Raw genomic sequence first — 23,382 nt, 5'->3', positions numbered from 1 at the left:
GACACATTCACCTCTCCGGATCCTCCAATCTCCCGAAGAAAAGAAACTGCTGCAAACGCTTTCTCACTGTTGTCGTAGAAAGTGTGGAGTTCTATTTTTGAAGCATTTGGAAGGAGTGAACTATTATAACGTGGGATTGTTATACCTTCAAATTTGGGCAGTTTATTCAACCACTTTTTTCAGATTGTTGAATGGTTCGTCTTAAAAACTGTTTAGTTTTTTTGATCATTCAACCGGTCTGTGGTAGCAAACTGACAATGTCGTCATATCAGAAACAGAAATACAAGATTTATAGAAATTTAAATATATCGAAAATATGAAGAGAAAGGATGTATAAGAAAATTCATCAGAGAAGAGGCAAAAGTAAAAACTACACGAACATGTTTCATTTCACATTTCGCTGTCGAGAACACAAATGAGAACAACATTCGTCTTGTATTTGATGCAGCCTAAAAGTCACATGGCGTGAGCTGGAATGACCTTTCTTCTTGCTTGTTCCGATTTGCTGCAGTCTTCAGTAGCAATATTTTTCGAATTGAGACGACGTTTGTGGAGACATGAAGGAGATTTTTCATCAAATAAGAGTACGTGGAGAAGACAAAAATTCACGAAGATTTTCGTGGCAAAATTTGGAATATAACAGGGAACCTGACACCTACGAAATGATGATTGTATTGAATAATATTTTGAAATACTTAGTTTCAACTAATCGTTGAATCATCAGAACTTTCTACAACAGTTTTCTTTGTATTACAGTTCTGCCAGACGAAATCATAAAAAACAAAATCATCAGAATCAGAAGAGCACAAAATCAACAAAGTATAAGAACAATGACTAGCATAGAAACAGAAATCGATTAGAGACAATGAGAATATCATCTTAGACGTGTCTGGCTGCGCTGTAAAACAGATAAGAAAAAGTTCAATGCAATGAATCCTAGGCCCTAGGGTAAAACCCTGTACTTTGACATAGTTTCTATTGAAGCCAACATTAGAAACTTTGACACCCGATTTATTTTTCCAGTGACAATGTATGTTCAATAGTGATAATTGAGCATTGTATATCATCCATTTTGAAGCTGGGAACGCAACACCCTATTCAAACACACCCTATTCACACGCAAGTAAATCGTATGCCATACCTTGAAGTAACTCATATCCCAGTGTAATAAAGTTGGCCTACAGTGACAAGTGTTGAAAACAAAGAACAGTATTGCTAAAAACTTTTGTAGATGGCGTTCAAATAAGAGCTTCCAATTCAGCATTTACTGAATTTCTATAAAAAAATCAAGAACCGATCTGCGCCCCTCCCTGCCTATGCAAATCAAGATCTAGTCATTCCAACTGGGCACATTTGAATCAATAACCAGAAGAGCAAGATAATAGTTTTGTTCTTAAAAATTCCAGTAATGCCTCCGTATTAATAGGTTGACTCATACCAGTCAGCTTATAATTATTTGAAAACAACTGTGGTTTCGGTTCATATAAAAAAGATTACTGACGGTTTCCTGCTAGAGATGAAACGTAATATTGAAAAGCTGTAAACGCCATCTTGCATATCTTGCAGAACGGTGATAAGAAAAACGCGTTTATGTTTCGGCAAATTTCGGATTTTTTTAAATATCCCCGGAACTGATCGGAACCTCCTAAATTTTGAAAACTTTATTTGGGTGGACGTGTAGTTTTTTTGTAATTCAAAAGACTTTGAATCCCACATGGTTTCCGTTGGCCTCATCATCTTGAACACAGAGGATTAAACCATAATATTTTTTTAAACTGGTATCTTTTGGGCAGTTGCCGATAATATTCGAGAGATTTGAATTATACTGTGCTTGAAATATCTATGCAAAATTCTAGATTTTTCTAAACGCTTATATAAATCACGTTTCTGTGTAACAAGAGCACACTAGAGCGTTTAGATACACGAGTGAAGTATGCAGGTGAGAACCAAATCAGGTGCTTTATGTAACGCTATCGACTGAAAGCATTTCGAGTCATGATTCAACAGTAACAAACGTCAATTTTGCATAATACAACGGCACTGTCAAACCAGGTAGCTAGATACATGAACACCAGATCGAACATTTGCTTTATTCGATACCTACACCGAAGTGAAAGTAAGATGTAAGATTGTTAGTACACGACTCCGTCGTAATTACAGAGATTGCTGAATCGCTTCGCTTTGTACTTTATACACTTATATCCTCCAGAAGGTGTAAACTGGCGATGAATTACAAGTTTCGTTACGTCAATGGAACTCTAATTGACAGGTAGATAAACAAACCAATCGCTAATGCATTTTGTAGAGTTGATAGTTAAAGTGTGTGTGTAATAGTTATTTATGTATCAAGGGAATTAGGAGGGCCTTAATTACCGATGGCAAAGTTTGCGTCCCGAGGGCCTCTGGCCCGAGGGACAGCAATTGCCTGAGGTTATTAAGGCTCATTAATTCCCGTGGTACATAGATAATTTTATTTCTGACCGATTTCAATAAAATTTTGTTCATTTTTGAAACGGAAAAATGTACCAATTCATTACCTTCCCGGTATATTTGAATCAGGTACCGTTGATAATAGTAGAGTTTTCTTGTTGCTAGGTTGTTGCTATGTTACTTGTTTATAAACAGAACTTTGTTATCAAGCTGTGTTTGCGGTGAAAACGTGTTTTCTACCCCAAATATAATGGAGGATATTTTGAAAAAAGCTGAACAAGCAAGAGAATCATTAATTTCATCGAAAAGTGAAGCCGTATACCAAAAAGAATACAAGATATATCTGGACTGGCTGACACGGAAAAATGTTATGCCAAAAGATGTCACTGAAACTGTATTTCTGGCATATTTTCAAGAACTGGTAAGGAATTTTCTATGTTTTTCGGTAGATTTGGTAGTAATTGTGTTTATTCGTTTCAGTCAGAAACGTATAGTCCGAATTCTTTATGGACTAAGTGGTCAATGCTAAAATTGATGGTGACTATACATGAGAAACGAGATATCACCAAGTTCAATGAACTACAGGCTTTTTTGAAACGGAAGAGTAAGAGTTATAAGCCGAAAAAGTCTGCTGTTTTATCTCCTAAAGATGTTATCAGATTCCTAAAGGACGCTCCTAATGATATTCATTTATTGCATAAGGTAATTTTTTTCTTATTTTCCTTTTTGTGTGTATTTATTTCCTTTTTTTGTTATAGGTTGTTTTGATTATGGGTTATTTTGGAGGATGCAGAAGTCAGCCAATTGGAAAAAACATGTTTGGGAAAATCCCCAGCAAAATCGCAATGTATTTAGGATTGCCAAACTCATTTCCTATACGGAACATTGCCTTCGTCGCACTTCTGCTACTGCTCTAGCCAATGCAGGAGCAACTATGACTGACTTAAAAAGACACGGAGGTTGGAAAAGTTCCACGGTGGCGGAGGGGTATTTGGAGGATAGCATCGAATTGAGAAATAAAACGGCGCGTATGTTGTCTACTTTGTCATCAGAAGAGGCAGGTACCTCGACTGTAGTGAACAGAAGCTCCAGCCATACAAAAGAAGAAATTGTTTCCAGTGGCGGAAGTAATTTTCAGGGAACATTTCAAAATTGTACATTTATCATTTGTAATGACGTGAATAAATAAAGTATGGTTCAGTTTTCATTTCTATTTATTTTTACTTGTGAAAGGTAGAGGGAATTATAAAATCTATAATGTCCCAAGGGAGTTATGACCCTCTTTATTAATAGCGTAAGTATGACGATATAAGCTTATAATATCCCGGTCAGAAATAAAAATTATTTATTTGCTCCTGCATTGGCTAGAGCAGTAGCAGAAGTGCGACGAAGGCAATGTCCCGTATAGGAAGATGAGTTTGGCAATCCTAAATACATTGCGATTTTGCTGGGGATTTTCCCAAACATGTTTTTTCCAATTGGCTGAGATGTACATTTATTTTGTCGGAAGCTCAAAAAAAATTGTTCAATACCTTTAGGACGCAAAGACATATAAAGTCTTAATAAAGGCAAAGCGGAGAACTCTTTTTCATCCACTACTGTAAATTTCTTCGATACACCAGTTTTACTTTCCGGTACGTTCACTACCATAACGGAATCCTGGTCCTCTATATCCGATATCTTCATATTCAAAAGTTCCTGACTTCTGCATCCTCCAAAATAACCCATAATCAAAACAACCTATAACAAAAAAAAAAGGAAATAAATACACACAAAAAGGAAAATAAGAAAAAAATTACCTTATGCAATAAATGAATATCATTAGAAGCGTCCTTTAGGAATCTGATAACATCTTCAGGAGATAAAACAGCAGACTTTTTCGTCTTATAACTCTTACTCTTCCGTTTCAAAAAAGCCTGTAGTTCATTGAACTTATATCTCGTTTCTCATGTATAGTCACCATCGATTTTAGCATTGACCATTTAGTCCATAAAGAATTCGGACTATACGTTTCTGACTGAAACGAATAAACACAATTACTACCAAATCTACCGAAAAACATAGAAAATTCCTTACCAGTTCTTGAAAATATGCCAGAAATACAGTTTCAGTGACATCTTTTGGCATAACATTTTTCCGTGTCAGCCAGTCCAGATATATCTTGTATTCTTTTTGGTATACGGCTTCACTTTTCGATGGAATTGATGATTCTCTTGCTTGTTCAGCTTTTTTCAAAATATCCTCCATTATATTTGGGGTAGAAAACACGTTTTCACCGCAAACACAGCTTGATAACAAAGTTCTGTTTATAAACAAGTAACATAGCAACAACCTAGCAACATAACGAGTTTCACCAGTTGCTCTCCATCCAGATGACGATCGTTTTGATTACGGACTGAATAAATGGATCCATGTTTCAATCAGTGTCACATATCGACGCAACAATTCTGGTTCGTTATGTTTTAACTTAGCCAAACACTTCCCAGAATCATTAGGACGTTCTTGTTTTTGGTCAACTGTGAGCTCACTCGTCACCCACTTTGAACAGAGCTTTCTTATAGTCAAATGTCCATGCAATATAAAGCCAACACGTTCTTTTATGGAACGCCGTTTTACTTTTTATTGTCACAAATATTCATTTCTCAATTTATTCGCTTAACAATTCATTTGTTTGAATTTAATTGATTCATGCATTTGTTGGACACATTAAAACGATTGTTCGCAAAATTTGTTCTATTTTAAAAGACACTTGATTTAAAATGTTACATGAATAAAAGTGTTATTTGAATAAAAAAGACTAATGAAATAAATTGAAGATTTTATTGATTCTGAATAAAAATATTGTTTCAGAGTATTGGAAAATGGAACGCCAATTTACTATATATTATGCTGAAAAATAATCTACATACATATACTTATGATGTACTGTTTGGAACTTTTGGTGTAGTAATGAATATTACTGGAGTTTTTTTCCAACACCAAATCGTTATTTTCAACACCTCGACACGTGTTTTGATCATCAAGTGATCAACTTCAAAGAGGAAGATTAAAACATACATATAGTTCAACTCAACAATGAACAAACATGTTCATTCAACAGTCAATGGAATGTATTATTCGAGTAAATTCAACAAACGTTTCAATTCCGCATATAATTTTAACCTTTGAATAAAATGTTAGTTATTTATATGACTGTTGAATTATAATGAAACTTCAAAGTCACTTTCTAAAAGTTAGTTTGGGAATAAAATTTCAATGAATATATTTGAATGACTGTCAAAGTTTTCCCATGAAACATTGTTGGTAATAAAAATAGACTTTCGTTTGTCTGCAAATATAGCAAATTAACTTTTCATACTAAATATTTTTCTATGAATAATAAAGATTGTTATATTTCAATTTCATTGAAAATGTTGAATATTTCCAACATTCACTTTAATGCATTTAATTTAAAATTTGGTTACAATTTTCGTGCAAAACATTCTCAAGCAAGTATAATTTTATTTTATCAATCTTTTCAAAAAGCTAATTTCTGACAAAGAATTAAATTTTTTGATGATTTGAAAAGTTTTTTGTATTTGAAAGATACATTCAAAACGATTGTTAATAATTTTAATTCGGCGCTGGTATCGAGCGGATTTATCAAGAACTTCAAGTGTTACATATGGGAACATGCTAGTTCATTTATAGTACGACAAAACGCTGTTCAACCGTTGCTCCGAATAAAAATTATCAACAATCAATTTCATTCATGTATCACTGAAATTCAACAAACAAAATAATTCAGCTCTTTTCGAAGGAATATTAATAATTGGTGTTTTGTGAAAATGAATTGCTTTAATTGTTGCATTCATGTAATACATGAATTAAATTGATTGTTGATAATTTTTATTCGTCACTGCGGTCGAACGGATTATTACCGTACTATGACCAACGCTATACGTATATGCCGTTATGTAGTTGCACAAAAATACGCCCGACGTCAGCGCCGAATAAAAATTATCAACAATCAATTTAATTCACGTATCACTGAAATTCAACAAACAAAATAATCCAGCTCATTTCAAAGGAATATTAATAAAAAGGCGTGGCACGCCGTTTTACTTTCTATTGGTATTTTGTAAAATGAATTGTTTTGATTGTTGCTTTTAGGTGATACATGAATTAAATTGATTGTTGATAATTTTTATTCGGCGCTGCGGTCGGACGGAATATTGTGTTACTATCACTAGACTATCATGTTGCCAGATTTAAAAATTCAGCTACTGCAAAAATCCGCTCGACGCTAGCGTCGAATTAAAACTATTAACAATCGTTTCAATGTATGTAACTATAATTATCAACTGAGAATTTTGTTCATGTTTCACAGAAATTGTAGTAAATTATTCGATAGTTACAAAAAAAGTATATATGACAAACATTTACTTTCAAAAATTTCAAACAATGAATCTATATCATAACTGTTCGCAACTTTTCATCAAACAAATTAATTCATGTGACATTTCGAATCAAATGTCATTGAAAATAGAACAAATTTAGGGAACAATCGTTTTTAATGTGTCGAACAAATGCATGAATTCAAACAAATAAATTGTTAGTTGATTAAATTGAGAAATGAATATTTGTGACAATAAAAAGTGAAACGGTGTTCCATAGTCTTTTGATATCTTCACTCACGCAAATTCTCTTTTTCGATCATTCAAAACGATTTGTGTAGTCTTTTTATGTTTTCTGGTGTTACTGCCTCATTTGGAAGTTCAATGGGTTCTGCATCATCGGTGTCTCTATGACCACGTTTGAAATCAGTAAACCAACGTTTGATTATTGTTTCTGATGGAGCATAGTGCTCATAACACTTTTGAAATCATTGCTACCCTTGAATAGTATTTTTTCTCATCAAGAAGCAGTGTAAAATCAAATCACGACACTGTTTTTGATTCATTGTTTTGAAAGTAACAAAAGTAGTGTCACTCTTAGCACAATAACTCACGAACTATTGTGTATAGTATCATGAATTGTCAACAGCTTTCTTTTGAAGGTTAGTACCAACTTAAAAAAACGATTAATGTAATAAGTCAAGCGCCATCTATCTGATAGGCCCGATACTTCTCAGCCTAGGTAGTATTCGAAACAGATAGTATCCACAAGAATGCTACAAAATGTCAAAGTAGAAAAGGACATTTTTTTCCAAATTAGATGCCCAGAATTACAGGCTCCTAAATTTCTCCGGCCAAGATTTCTGTCTTACTGCTGCAAAACCACATGATTTCGGGATTCGAGAGCAGAATGCTTGCAGTGGATATTCGTCTAGACAACCCATTTTGGACCCCCTACCAATTAAAATAGTCGTTTGCTCGTATTTGAAAATTAAACTCAAAATCTCATCATCTTTTCCCTTCGAGACGAACTCTCAGCACTTCACACAGAAACGTTCTTGTTGTTCTTAAGAAAAAGTACTGAGAATTATTATTTTTCATCCAAACTTCATTATATTCTCCACAGAAATATTCCTGTCCAGGTACTGTTGATTAAATTCTCCCACGTTGCAGAGAACACAAGAAAGCTACGGCAAACAAGATTGAAATAATTTTGTTAATAATTCACGCAGAATTGTTAGTCATGATGAATGTGACGGACGTTTAATCTAATGGTTACCTTGACTTTCGGGTGGGCAAGAGAATTAATATGCTATTTCCTTCAGACGGTCAACATATTACGAACGAAGTTTTTTGATGTAGAGCTATTAATTTGTATTTTTCAACATTCGTTTTTTCAATCCATTGACCGGGAATAGATGAGTATATTCGTGAATTTTGAGAATTGCTCAAAAAACCTCATTAGGTATCTAATCACTGACAGTTATTTAGGAAACATGAATGACGTACCTCTTCTATCCTCAAATTTCTGGATGAAAATGATAACCAAATATTCAAAACCATTTGTTTTGTTTGATTTTCATTCTCTGAAGAGAAAATGAGAATTAACATTGACATTGTTCTTCAAATGCTATATTCTCTTTGGGGCCATTCACGATTCACGTAAGCACTATAGGGGGACTGGGGGTCTTTGGTTTGTTTATTTTTGATGAAATGGGGGAGGGGGTCTATATGGTGATTACGTCAGAATCAGTTATATATTTTTTCACACATATGGAAACCCTCACATTGTCTATGTTTGAGAACTAAGCGCATTTTTGGGGATTCCCAGAAATTATGTTTACGTTTAGATATTCCCTTTGGGGAATTCACTTGTCTACTGTTTCGTTTCGATACGATTGACGATTTGACTTATGGTAAGCAAAGCAATACTCACTGAAAACAATTTCAAAACAATGCTCATTCGAAGTACTCTTTGTCAATATCAATGAGCTCTGTAACTCATGAAATACTAGTGTATTTGAACCGTTTCAATTTAGAAACTGAAACCTTTCGAGAAGCAGTAATCCAGTGCCCTATATTTTTCACAATGACATTGGAAAAATGGACAATACTTTTGTTAGAACCCTATGAATATTTTCCTTTGGAGAAGTAGGAGTTTATGTTTCTCCTCTTGGTAGAAAATTGTACGTGGCTCCTCTTGAACCTACTGAGCATTGGTGGAATTGACGGATCCAACGTCACTTTACTAGTCCAAGAGGACAAGGTCATCGTGCCACAAATGAAAGAATTGATGAAAAGGGCGCTTCACAAAAATTCGGCAACAAAACTGGTTATTCCAAATGCAAAGGTTTGGAATGTGAAGATTCAGCATGATTTTCCAGAGAAAGCTGACATCGTGTTCATCAACACGATGGTCTTTTTCAGAGTGGCAATAGGAGTAGGCCTGATGTGTGGCGACTGCCATTCAAAATAGGACGTATCAAATTGAGACGTGTCAAAGGATACTACCTACTTACTATCAAATAACACTATTTTGATGAAAAATAGGTGCAAGTGGCTGCAAAACTGTCACTGGTGACGTAAGCAAGAAACATTGCTTGAAATCTTCGAATCTCTGAGAACAGTCACTAATTTCGAAGGTCTAATAGAGAATTAATTCGCCGCTTATTATTTCAAATGAATATATATGAATTTCGGCAGCTATAAATTTGAACACTTCATCCCTAACTCTTCATAGGTCGGTTGGTAGCCGGGCAGCTCGACGTGGGTGGTTTGTCCACAATCGGCCGATGTGTGAGTCGATGATTCAAGCACCAGGCTGAACGGTCGATTTTCACTTGCTATCGTCCAACCCGTGTTAGGAATCACACGTTGAAAGGTAACACCACGTAAGTCCTTAGCTCGCACAAGTTTCGACTTTTGAGAGTTGTCGTTCGTAGGGGTGCGATAGCTGATAAACTGAAAAAACATATAACATATAACAAACCGAGCCTAGTGAAACATGAAATCATATTATTTGCCCCTAATTTCGAACGATTCTTAACGAAAACACAGAGATTGAGATATGCTTAATCTTTACCGGTGTGAAAAAGAAGCAAATATCCACCATTTTCTGGTCAAAGTTTTCAACTCTTTGCTGGAGGACCAGCAAGCACATTAAGTATCAGTATATAACTTGAATCGAATTGAATTGAATAACTCAATTCAGCTTCAGCTATTTCATTACATTCAACGTTAAAAAACCTCACATAGTCTAAAAGGAATTACATTTGAAAAAAATACCCAAAATAACCATTAAACTGATTATCATGCAGGAACATGCATGGAAATTATTGAATGCATATGAAATCACTAAAAAAATTATAAATGGATCCGGTGGCGGAAATATACAGTTTGCCGTCTCGTCGGAGGGGACGCTGGATCACTTTTTACGTTTAAGTCATTTGAGGGTCCAGATGATCGTTCATCCGAGAGTCTGCGTTGCCTTTTGCGTTGAGGCCTCTAGGTGGCGTATACTGGTAGTCCAGATGCTCATTCATCCAAGCGTCTGGACTGCCTTTTGCGTTTAAGCTATTTTTAGACAAGTCGACTGACACCTCCTGGTGATAACCGACGAGAAACGCTCGCCTTTTTTAACGGGAGACGTGTAGGCTAACATCAGTAGCGGAATGAATCAGCCTGTCTCTCAGCCTCCTTGGCAGGATGGTATTCTGGGCAGGTCCGCAAATGGTCATGGCAATTGCGGCATACTGGTTGATGGGACTCAAGAGGTGGTGTATTACCAGTACCCCCTTACCGACAGATCCCGGCCCGACAGCTGCAAAAGCAGTGTCACTCGGAAAAGGCTCTGACAGTTTTTTCAGGGGTAGTCTCCAGGGCGGCACTGAAGATTAGAGTGAAGGGAAAAAGGAAAAGGGTCTAGCCTAGCAAGCCCCCTAGCAGATATTTCCTACATATATAATTATAGAACTGACCCTAAGCACACATCTACACACTCTACACCTACATACACATATGAATAGAAGACCATTCCCATTCCCAAAAACAAATTTATTCAGAATCTTCGTAATATCTTTTGACAGATAAGTAGTAAGAACCTGTTCATTGACAGCTGCTCAGTATGAGCAGTATTTATTAATGATGAGATCAAAAATGGAACTGGTTTTTTTCTATCACATTCTATCAAGTTTTTTACAAAAAACATATATTTGTGCTGAAGAAACCTGAAACGGAGAGATCCTGTATCTGTCTCTGCAGAGTAGGGAGGGTGAGTGTAGACCCACAGCACTCAAGCCACATGTTACCCATTGTACATCCTCCCGAGGAGTCGTCCTCCTAGGTCATCGTCCATCCTGTCCTTTCCAGAAAGGTGGACAGGTCACTAGGAGACATCTCCTTTATATTGGCAGGGGTAGGCTAAGACTCGTCGAACATACACTCTCTTTAGCAACCTCAAGTTGTCTCACGGTGGTCTCTGCGAAAGTTTTGGAGGGTGCAGCGACATTACTGTCGTTTAGCGGCTTCTTCAACCTCCGTGGAGGCGCACAAATGAGGGAGCTTTCCTGCAGGGGCAGCCTTTATTCATGTGGAGCTCTTAACACACGCCGCAGGAAGTGCCTTTGCTGTTGGAGGTGAAGAGGGGGAGAAGGAGGGTGCACTTATAGCTGCTGCCACTCCTGCTTTCTTCGCTCTCATTCTCCTTTTGGCCTTGGCGCCGCAAATGCGCTCACGCCTTTGCCTTTGTATTACATCACGAGGTGATCTGCTATGTCCAGCCTCATTCTATGCGGTAGATTGTGGTGGACATTTCTGTTAATCCCCAGCCACCGGCTCAGATTGAGGCGAACACTTCTGTCTAGCCTTGGGATTGGTGTGTTCCCACGAGTAGCAAGGGAAGAGTTGGTCACCTCTGGCAAAGACCTTCATCACCAGAGGTAGGCTGATTACAATATCAGGTTTCGTCCAGTTCCCCAACAGGATCGTTAGTAACCACATATCACCCGTTCCTCTATCCGCCACCTGGGGACGTGCCCGATAGGTAGCCCAACCCACGGGAATCCACTAATGTATTGCAAGCGTGTAAAACGGGTGGTTATATTCGAAAGTCATGTCATTCTCGCTCCTCATCAAAACATTGTACTTTATTTGCTTCAGGATCCAGAAGTATTCCATTATCATATCAATATCCTCACTGGTAGCACTAGCATCTTGATTACTTTCTGGAAGGTAGTCAAGATGCGAGTGGATGAAACATATTCTCAGTCTCATGTTGTAGTCTGAAATATTATATTTTCCCAAAATTTCTTCTGCCCCATTCTTGTAATAAGGGCGTTTTTTATTCTGAGGTAACTTGATGCAATAAATCGAAACGCTTTCATGATTCATTCCATTTTGGTTAAATTTCTGTTTAAAAGTTGTGTTTCTTCATAAGGTTTCTCATGTCAGGTCCAACAAATACAACATTTTTCCAACTTCTCGCATCAACCAGGAAACTGCTCTAAAAATATTCAAAACATTGTTCTCCCCTTTCAAAAATTGTTTCATTAGGACCAACTTGGATTTATTTGTACCGGCCTCCAAGATTTTACTGACTCATCTCTATAAAATCCAATTTTCAGTCACTGCTAGTCCATTCATGAAGATAACTTCATGCAACGTTGAAAAGACGTCCAACTCATATCAACACATATCAACACATTTATGGCGTGAAAAGCCAAAATAACTGAAGATTTTGGCATTACAGTTTCTTCAAGTGGAGCGAATCACCATCGGCTACTGAGACAAATATGTTTCCGGTATCGAAAGACTGCTTTGATGTCATGGAAAAAATGTCTCAAATATCTTCCTTCATATCTTCGTTAATATAAACTAGTAGAGAAATTATCGAAATGTTGTTCTTTTTTCCATTTTTTGCCTCTTTTCAGCTTATTGTCGTTTTTTAACCAAATTTTCCTTACGAATTCAAGTTGACCTCTTTCGTTGAGAGAAAAATGGAAACACTAATGAAACATTTTCTCCAAAACGATCAGTGGGAAATAACTTAGTCCTAATGACGCTGGTGTGGTTCTCGTGCGAAATCTGATAAAGGGATTTGAAAGACTTCGAAACAGTTTCAAAAACAAAAGCAAGCATGAAGTGATATTGGACTGAATATTTAATAGATGAGATTCATTTGAAACATCAAAACTCCTTCTTTACTCTCAGTAAGTAATATTGGAAATTGTTATTATGATTATCATCATGATATATTTTATATTTCTCAAAGGTATTACTTTCACTTCTGAAAAGAGTTACGACATATCATAACCATTTGAATATCCAGAGACAGGCCCGACATTCCAATCATTTGTGTGCTTTTTAAATCAATTGTCTGTCAACATACTGGTTTTTATTACTCCACCTGACCATACATTCGATATAATGATCTTAAAAAACTGCAACTGTTCATGAAACTGAGTATATATGCAGTTGTTCTAGGATATCAGAAAGTTCATTACAACTTCGTAAGTCACTACTAGTTGACTTTAATGGCAACATACTGTTTGTAACTGACGGTGTATAATTATTAGTTGATGCTGGGTTTTATAGTTTCAGTAGGTAGATAATATTCACCAAAGCAACTCTCATCACCCGAATATGATTGTAAATTATGAAACTCATTCTCATTGTTTTCATAGGTGTTATATTTTTTCTTTGGGTGCATATACGAGGTCTGTTTGAAAGATAGGGTGTATATTCGAATCTCGCGGGTATGTTGGTACACCCGTATCGAACTTATGTTTACAGTTTCAGCTGTTTAGCACGTTCAATTTGTTGGTGAGAGGCGTAATAATTAGAAGTGTTTTACGTATTTGGCGATTTTCTGTACTGTAATCATGTTTCAGCTAACGTATTCACCAGATTTAGCTCCCTACGACTTTTTTCTGTTCCCAAAATTGAAGTGACCCGTTGAGGAGTCTGAGAGGAGGCTAGAAATATTCGACAGGTATTCGAAATTTGTTTTCTAGCTCTTGTCTCATTGGTGTGCCTTATTGTCAGTAGTTAACTAGTAGTATGGAAACTGTATTTCTTTACGAATTGAAAACCTCTGAAGTTCAAGCTTGATCTTGCTAAGGATTCACGAGGTTTCATCTTTCAACGTGCAATTTCCAGCACAGTTATTATAATATATGGAGGTACAGTCATGTAGATTCATTCATTTGTGAGTAATATTCAGTAACTTTATATAGTAAATTATTTGAATAGCCTCTTTCAATCTCAAGGATGTTTTTCAGCAATTATTTTTGTAGTATTTTCACTTCTAGATAATTGTTGAGAATTTTTTCCGATCCAGAGATCGAATCATTTGGCACTTCTTGTCTTCAATAAAAGTCGAAAAAAATGTATATCCAAATTCATTACAGGTTAATGACTATTTCATAAAGTAGTTTTCAGGACGTGGTCCTACTTTAATTTTTTTTTTCTGAAAATCAGTATGAAGTGAAGACGATTTCGTGACTTTTCCATTGTTATTATCATGAAATAGCCTAGCATCTATATTCAAAAAAACTATATTTGAAACACACGTAAAATTTTATTTTATTGTATAGGTTGAAATATTACATAATTCAAGTATAATTTTCGAACTCATTTACATAGCTTCGAATGTGAAATTGTTTGGGACAGTCCGTATTGTGTCCTCATTCACCTAGCCAACTCTTATCTGAACTGTCACACCTCAATAAAGGTGTTGTAGAAATATCGAACAATATACAATTGTGATAAAGTTGTGTAAGAGTCGAAAGCTTTCATTTTTCCAGCCCACATTTGAATGATCGAAATGGTACGTCGATAATTGCAATGTAATAAATTCGAATCTTTTATGTACCACAATGCTTATGTTTTATTGTAAAGACATGATTCATCTACGATAATTATAATGCGAAACAGCGAATGTGCGTATATGATTATGAATATTGCATAAATGGGTTGATATATGAGTACCACATGCAAAAAATATTTGACCAAGTTATTCGAATATGTGGAACTGTACTAAGAAAGAGAGAGAGAGAGACACTTGATACACGAGAACCTATTGACGATCAACTTTCAGTTTCAATGATTCATAATTATTGTAGCCTGGGCCAAACACAAATATACCATAAACACATTGAGGAATGAAAAAATCCCATAGTTACTGGAAAATCAGATCATCATCAGGTTCCAGAGGATATTTAACCCTTGGATATCAAAGATAAATGAGGCTCCCCAAGGCGATCAATTGCAAGCTATGCTTTGATATTGATAGCCAAACGAGATTCGTTTTCTGTTTCTCATTGCAGCTCTGACCGCAGGAACCAGAGCCCAAACACAAATCATTCTTGTTTCAACACCAGAAAATTCTGTTTCGAATCGCCATATATCTCATCAGTGGTGCCTGGAAATTTACCGAAAAGTAATCTCATGTTATGAATTTGGGCTGATTTTATAGATTTTGTGGAGCGCATTTTGGGTGGAGAGAGAGAGAGAGAAAGAGAGAATATACTTCATTGCCATAAGATTGATCTTGAGGACAAAGTTTCACTTAATCTATAATGCAATCATATGTAAAAACAAAGTGCATATATTTCACTCATACAATTTTCACTCATACATAAAATCGGTTTGTATATATATATATATATATATATATATATATATATATATATATATATATATATATATATATATATATATATATATATATATATATATATATAAACATATAAGTCGTACAGGATACTGGTAAATATCAAATAAATGAAAAAATATTTTTTTTTTAATTATCATTATAAAATTCTTGTAAATTATAGTATGGTCTGTCACTTAAAAAACTTTTCACAGCTTTCCTGAAGCATTGTAAAGATTTTATTTCTGTTATATTCTTTGGCAAATGGTTGAAAATTTCGATAATGGAATCTCTTATGAGTAATGTACTAGGTATTGGCAACTTAATGTTGTTGGATTGCTTTGTCACATAATGGGTTGGTGAAGATTGAAATGTGTTTGAATATTTTTCAATTAAGGAAACTGTTTTCATTATAAAGATATAAATCACTGTTAGAATTCCATGAGTGTTGAAGAGTAATCTACAAGAGTCTGTACGTTTTGATTTGCACATATATCTCATGGCTCGTTTTTGCAAAACTAAAATATTTTGAAGTAGATAACCACTACATACTCCCCAAAATGGAATTCCATATCTCAAGTGAGATTCCACCAATGAAAAATAAACAGTCTTAGCTGCTGTTAAACCGAGTTCATTTGCGACTACTCTGACTGCATAACATCCAGAGGACATTTTGTTACACAAGTCATAAATATGTTCTTCAAATTTTAGTTTACTATCGATATGTACTCCTAAAAATTTCAGGCTACTTTTGTTCTCAATAATGTTACTCCCAATGGGTATATTGTCAAGTTCGCATCTGAAAGTTACTATATTAGTTTTCGAAATATTTAGAGAAAGACGATTTTTATCACACCAATTTTTCACTGTCATCATATCGTTGGATATGATTTTAGTTAAATCGTTTGCATTGTCCGATCGTCAAAAAATGGTAGTATCGTCTGCAAATAGTGTGAATTTCCCTGAAATATTTATACTTATCAAATCGTTGACGTAGATGAGGAACAATGTTGGCCCTAGTATTGAACCCTGAGGTACACCCTTATATATTTTTCCAATTTCTGAGCAGTGGTTTGTTTCCACCATCTGGCTACGACCTGACAAATATGAGCTGAACCAGCTCAGTATCACTCCTCTGAAACCGTAATAAGGAAGCTTCCTCAGCAGTATTTCGTGATCCACACAGTCGGAAGCCTTCGAGGAATCGCAAAACACTGCAGCAGCAACCTCGCCACTATTGATTCTAGTATAAACTTTTTCCATTAGTGAGAAAATTGCATCATTACTGCCTTTGCCACTTTGAAAGCCAAACTGTTCTTCATTGATGATTTTATGTTTTGACAGAAATACAGTTATCCTCAGCTTGACTAGTTTTTCTATAAATTTACCTGATGTGGGAACTAGGCAAATAGGCCGATAATGCGAGGAGTCGTCCTGATTTCCTCCTTTATATAGTGGTATTACCAATGATACCTTCAGGAAGTCAGGAAATTTTCCTGATTGAAATGATGCATTGATAATATTGGTCAAGAGTTGTAATGTGTTATCTGGGAGATTTTTGAAAATGTTTGCTGTAATGTCGTCGTAACCAGATGACGACTTTTTTCCAATGGAAACAATCACCTGTTTCAGCTCATGAATATCACTGTCATATAGAATGGACGTTTCAGAAATAAAGGGGTTTTTTAATTTTTCCATTGGGTCGTTCTGAGCAGTCAATCTTTTAGTTAGTTTTTCTGTAATCCAAAACGTCCAATTTTCCATAACTCTGGCGATAAATCAGACTGAATTTGACCGATGGCATGAGATATGTTGGTATTGGGGACAGTTGTGGTTTGTGGCTCATTCGCATATACCTGCGACTCGAAACCCTACTAGGAATAGTATAACGGGGTGAAATCGCGAGACCTCTGTAGCCATTTCACATCATCACTGCGTGAGATGATCAGGCTCTCAAGTCGTTTGTGCAGAGTATCTAATGTGGCGTAAGCTAAGTGGCACGTAGCGCAGTCCTGTTGAAATCACATGTCGTTGGTGGCCAGGTTATTACATTCAGGCCAAAAGAAGTTGGCAACCATTGTCCTATAGTGCTCACCTTTGAAAGTGATGACCTAATCAACGTCGTTCTCGAAGAAATATGGACCGATATCGCTGCCAGCCCAAAATCTACATCAAAAAGTGACTTTTTCTAGATGCATTGGATGCTTTTGGGTCTGATGTGGATTGGTATCGTCCCAAATTCGGCAATTTCGTTTATTCACGTACACATTTATCCAGAAATGGGCCTCATCGCTGAAAATGGGGCCCATTTCTGCCCCTCAGCGAAAACACGTCATTGTTTTGGTCGTTCACCTTGAGTTCCTGGGTCGGTTGAATTTTGCAAGGGTGCAGGCCCAAGTCGAAATGCAAAATTCGCCACGTTGTGGTCTGCGAGAGGGCAAGTTCTTGTGAGTGACGCGAAATCGACTGCTTCGGATTTTTCTGCACACTCTCACAGATAGTGGCGATGTTTTCGACAGATCTTGCGTTTCGTCGACGTACGGGTTTTGATCGATCATTTACTGAACCAGTGATAAAATAATTTCATTATTTGAACGTGTTGTTGAATGCTATATTCAAACATACCGATGTTGGCATAGTGATGACAACTAATTTGACAGATGAAGTTTCAACATGATGGCCGTTATCAATTATCGAAGTTGGAAGTCCTTGTTGGAAGACAGTATATAAAAAGTCCATATTACACCAGTTGTGAAAACAACTATTTGTGCAGTATAAAAGACTCCAACCGCAATAACTTCACAATAAGCATTATCAAACTATCATCTTAACAAAATCTATCGCCGAATAAACGCAATCGTTTAGTGTTTTGTCTTTGTTTTCCACTCAAGAAAGTATTTGTTTTATCGCTTCAGATATTGATAACGCAACGATTCGTTTCCTCAGTATTATTTTCTTGGTTTGTTTGAGATCAATTCGTTACTGTCATTTTTTATTAGCTCTTGTTATTTGAGAAGGATTGCAATTATCACAAAATAACGACTCAAAAACATTCTGGAATGAAAATCATTGAAAAATATACCGAAAGCTCGATATTTAAGATTTCAGATTTCAATGAAATAGAACTAAACTTCAAATACAGGAGAGTCGGTTAGGTATTCAAAATTTTGAAAATCATTTGCGTCAAGACCAGTATATCTTCTTCTCAAGGGCTCGGAATTTTCAGAAAAATATTTTTAGAGTATTTTATCATTCTCATTCTGATTTGAAATGGGTATATTTTTTTTTGGAAAAGTTTTTTGGCTTCCACTTCCCCATCTTTTTACCAAAAAGTGAGAAACTTTTGAAGAGAAGAAAGCAATGTATATGAGATACTTTCATATATGAACTGGAAAAAAAACTTTACCAAACTACTATTTCTTCACGAACATTGACTTACACGGAAAAAAACATTCAAGAAAACTACTTTGATACAAACATTAAATTATATGAGTTTCGTATAATCCAATATTCATATGAAAGTCATTGTTTCGTGATGGCTTTTTCTTCCGTTGATATCTAAAAAACCTTCTTTGCACGATTTACACTTTTATTTATTCATTTATTTGTATCCAAACAGGCCAAAGGTCTTCAAATTTCAATAATTATAATCATGAGAGTCAGTTGTGTACTTTGAAGTTGAATAGCAATGAACTATGGGTACTCTTTTATTGAATATGGTTGTGCAATAAAATCGATAATAATAATATATGTAAACTAGCTCATGGATAGAAAATCATATTCATGAACAGATGAAAATACTAAATATAATAAATATGTATACCGTATCAAACAGATTATTTCAAGAATTATTCTAATATTACTCTACGAAGTACTCCCTGAGGTAGAGTCCGATCTCAATCTACAAGCACACTACATGTATTGGCCAGTCACAGCATGGTCACGAGAGGGGTTCTGTTCGTTGTTACCACCAACGGAAAATTGAATGGATAAGTTCTCCGAATTTTACGGGAAGGGACTTTGAATCTCAGTAATGATAGGATTCCTGGTACATTTATCCTGTTATTATGTATTATGGTGAGTCCTAGTTTCTAAAGAGAGAACTTTGAATTCATGTCTCAGTTGATTGGATCTGATAACTTCAAAACAATATGAATAACTGAGCAATTTATTTTATATTTTCTTGACTTCACTGATTGTGGACCGATATTCACCTGATCATATTATAGGTACTTGCAAAATCCAATTTAGGTCTCACAAGTGAGTAGTATAGTCATTTTATAGATTTGTTATTCGTAATGTCCCGAGTTTGTCTAATAATGAATCCTGATATTCGATTTGAAGATTCAACAATATTTTCAATATGTTTGGCAAACGATAAGGTACTATTGTAAGTTACCCTAAGATCTTCAACCTCAGAACATCTGTATAATGAAAAATAACAGGGTCCTTCAAATGAGTTATTGTGATTATGCTACATTGGTTAATAATTAATTTCAATTTGTTTGTGATACTCCATTCATAAGTACTGTCGATGTCCCTTTGCAAATTAACACAGTCCCTAATTGTTTGTGTCTGTTTATATATTTTCAGATCATCGGCAAAAAACAAACATTCAGAAAATTTCAAAATGGAAGGGAAATCAATCATGAATAGTACAAATGATAGTGGTCCAAGGTTAGATCCTTGAGGAACTCCAAAGCCAGCAGATACAGAAGTATCTATTTTGTAAATAACTTTTCAATAATTTCAACAAATTCTCATTAAATCCAACTTTATCTAGTTTATATAAGAAAACATCGTGGTCTACTTTTTCAAAAGCTTTCCTGAAATTTTTGTGAAGAGTTCATTTTTCGTACGTTCTTCTTTCCTTCGTGAATTTCCAACAATTTTTTGTATGAATATGGAAAAGTGAAACCACATTTCAAAACCTATTGGAATCAGGTATTCCAACCATATTGTGGAATTTACTACCGCTCAAAACTATTCATGGAACTATTTTAAAATAGTATTAACATGGAGCTAGCGACTGACCTGTTGTAGTTGGCGGTTACCATCATCTAAATATTCCCTCATTTCAACTATTCACAATCATCCACGGTTCGACAGTGTAACAGTATGAAAGCGAAAATATTTTTCATTCAGTCATTCCATTTCAGTCAACCAATGTAGAGCTGAATTACCATTGATTGCTCATTAGCGTATCGAAATCTGCATGTAAATAGGTTAACGCTTTTATCTGGATTACGAGATTTCAGACTAGGACCCAATTTCACCACAAAAAATTGTTTTAAATAATATTACACCAATTTAGATATTCATTCTGATTTCCAAATTTGCTATGATGTTTGGTTCATATGCAGATCATATTTTTTTGTTCTTTCGAATTCAATGAAGAAAATTATTTATCAATGAAAGATCTGAATAATCGCATTCCACTGGGTAAAATTCGATATTAATCGAAAGTCTTTTTTGTGGACGTTATTTGGGTATTTTCGCCCTTCTAAAATTTAGAAAAATATGATGGAGAACTCCATCAGCAAAAAACAACTGAAGACGAAGACAGATTTTAGCCTCCGAAACATTGGAATTCGTATCTGCATAATTTCTTAAGTCCTTTCTCATAGACAATATTATTGAATCTCTATTACCAGTTACTGATAAACAAAACATTTTCTTTGAATTTACGCACTCACTTATCGGGGTGAACTGAGAAGAATGCAGTTTCTGCACGTGTATAGAGTTCTTTATTATGATTTTAATATTTTTCAGATTGTGGAAGGCGGAAATATCCAAAGAACATCGATGAAGTTGCTCACAAAGAGGCATTTTTGAAGTTACGGAAATTTTTTTCAACTTTCGGATTTTCCGTAATTGACATCAACGTTTGATTTTCGAATAAAAACCCTGTATGTTATGGAAATTTTGAAATCTACGTAATGTTTCAAATGCAATGATACCGTCTAGTTCATTCATTTATTTATTCAGATTTGAGATACATACAGGTATAATGTATAGTGTATAATGTATATACAGGGTTTTTCACTACGAGCATTCGTTAGAAATATATGGAGTACGATTCAGAATAAAACCTTGAAATTTTGTGGGAGTGAGTTTTACAAAATGACTTTCTCAACTAAAATATTTTCAACTTCCGGTCCCTTTCCGTTATACCGGAAGTTGAGGGCAACTTTTTTATTTCAAGTGGAACACCCTGTATTTTATTACATTTTTGAATTACATAGCACACTCTGTATTACAATGCTCACATCGAAATTTGTTAGTTTTCGAGATATTCATTTTTATATGAAAAATTTGACAGTTACAGCACCACGCCGACAAAATCATAACTCATAGACAGGATCAGTTGAAAATGTGAAATTTCACAGAATCACACCTTAAGCATGAACAGGTTCGTCAAATTTTCGAAAATGATTTACAGGGTGGTCAAAATTTACACCTGAAACATAACATCGAGGAAACTAATGAAACATATTTTTTTCAAATGGAAACCATACACTATATTCTATTATTTTTGAATACTACGAAAAAAAAGATATCAAATCGATCTCAGAAATCGACGGATTTCAAGCAGGAAAAGTAGTGGTAACTTAGAATATATACCACAAGGCCAAAAAGCCGATATTGGCTTTTTTCAATAATTGAATAGAACTGGCCGATACTTGATGAAAATCCATATTATAAAAACTAATCAATATAGTTTATTATATGATTTTCACTATAAACTATAGTGAAAATCATACAATAAAGTGTATTGATCAGTTTTTTTTATAATAGTCACATATTTTACACATATAATGTATCCTGATTTATCAACTGAATTCGAAACCCTTGATTGAGCAATTTATTGAATACATAGAATAACTTTATGCAAACACTAACCACTGAAATATATATTCGCAAGAGTGAAACCAAAGAGATACATTAACGATTACAACTATTTATCGGTTTCCATGTTGAAATCGGATACCTGCTCTATAAATGGCATTTGGAACATGTGTTAATGTATGTAGCTTTAATTATTGTTATTATTTTGCCATAACTACACGAACTAGGCCATTAAAAAGGTTCATGTGGTTGAAATATATCGACTACGTCGAATGTGATGAATGACTATAGATTGTGGATTATGGCCGCATTAGTATAAACCAGAATGTTGTTTTGAATGCTATTCAATATAGGGCTGAGAGTTTACCGAATTTTGAAGTTATTCAAAGTGTTCATCGTTCATCTCAATTTGATTTTTCCATTACTTGTCGTTTGATGTTTTCTTCTTAACTGGTACTACACTATCCATTATTCATCCTGGTAGTTAAGGCATATTCCACTGATGATGTCTGTCGCAGACAAAACGTTTGGAACTCCAGCCTACTAACTGGGATTTCGTCCTCTTCAATAGTAATTCTAGCCGTGAAAACATATTATCTCATAACTATCCATGAAAATAATTATAGAATTGAATAATGAATGTTTTCTTTTCGCATGCGAATAGAAACAGAAGGAACAAGAATAGACCAAGTAACATCGTACAAATATCTTGGAGCTATATTAGATGAAAACAGAACACAAAATGCAGATATTAACAATATGATCGAGAAATCTTTGAAACTTCATTACGCCATGAATAAAACATTGATTAACAAAAAAAAGATAACACGCAAATAAAATACTCAGAACGAGTGAAAGAAATTACGAAAATCCATAGAATAAGAAATGTGGACATAAGGAAAGAATTAGAGCCTCAGAGTGATAATAAGACATAGAGTTGCAATGCCTATACGGTGTTTATACCAATACAATACATGTATTTTGAAGTGGGTATCGTACTATCCTTTTCTGTACAACTTGTGGGTGAGGGGGGTGGCGGGTAATGAGAGGTTATGGAGAATATGTTCACATTTGAAT

The 23,382-nt window shown here is 35.1% G+C and overlaps 2 protein-coding genes across 2 annotated transcripts in view; one reads left to right on the top strand and one right to left on the bottom strand.

The window, feature by feature from the left end:
• The first annotated feature begins 2,332 nt into the window (after positions 1-2,332).
• LOC141481959 (uncharacterized) lies at positions 2,333-3,707 on the top strand. The gene is made up of 4 exons (XM_074174456.1): positions 2,333-2,851; positions 2,911-3,132; positions 3,189-3,277; positions 3,698-3,707. Exons 1-4 carry the CDS (start codon positions 2,681-2,683, stop codon positions 3,705-3,707), a joined length of 492 nt encoding a protein of 163 aa, XP_074030557.1. The 5' UTR covers positions 2,333-2,680.
• Positions 3,708-3,771: 64 nt separating this feature from the next.
• LOC141481958 (uncharacterized) overlaps positions 3,772-23,382 on the bottom strand; it is a 62,592-nt gene continuing 42,981 nt past the window's right edge. Inside the window, exon 3 of the mRNA XM_074174455.1 lies at positions 3,772-4,170. Coding sequence (XP_074030556.1) covers positions 3,772-4,170 — 399 coding nt within the window. The remainder of the gene's footprint in view (positions 4,171-23,382) is intronic.

The sequence above is a fragment of the Leptinotarsa decemlineata genome, unplaced genomic scaffold (genome assembly GCF_025532065.1).
Source record: "Leptinotarsa decemlineata unplaced genomic scaffold, Ldec_3_MD MMD2_tig00000576_RagTag_RagTag, whole genome shotgun sequence".
In the NCBI taxonomy this organism is placed as follows: domain Eukaryota; kingdom Metazoa; phylum Arthropoda; class Insecta; order Coleoptera; family Chrysomelidae; genus Leptinotarsa; species Leptinotarsa decemlineata.
The sequence above is the reverse complement of the archived record's forward strand: the minus strand, read 5'-3'. Positions and strand labels throughout refer to the sequence as shown.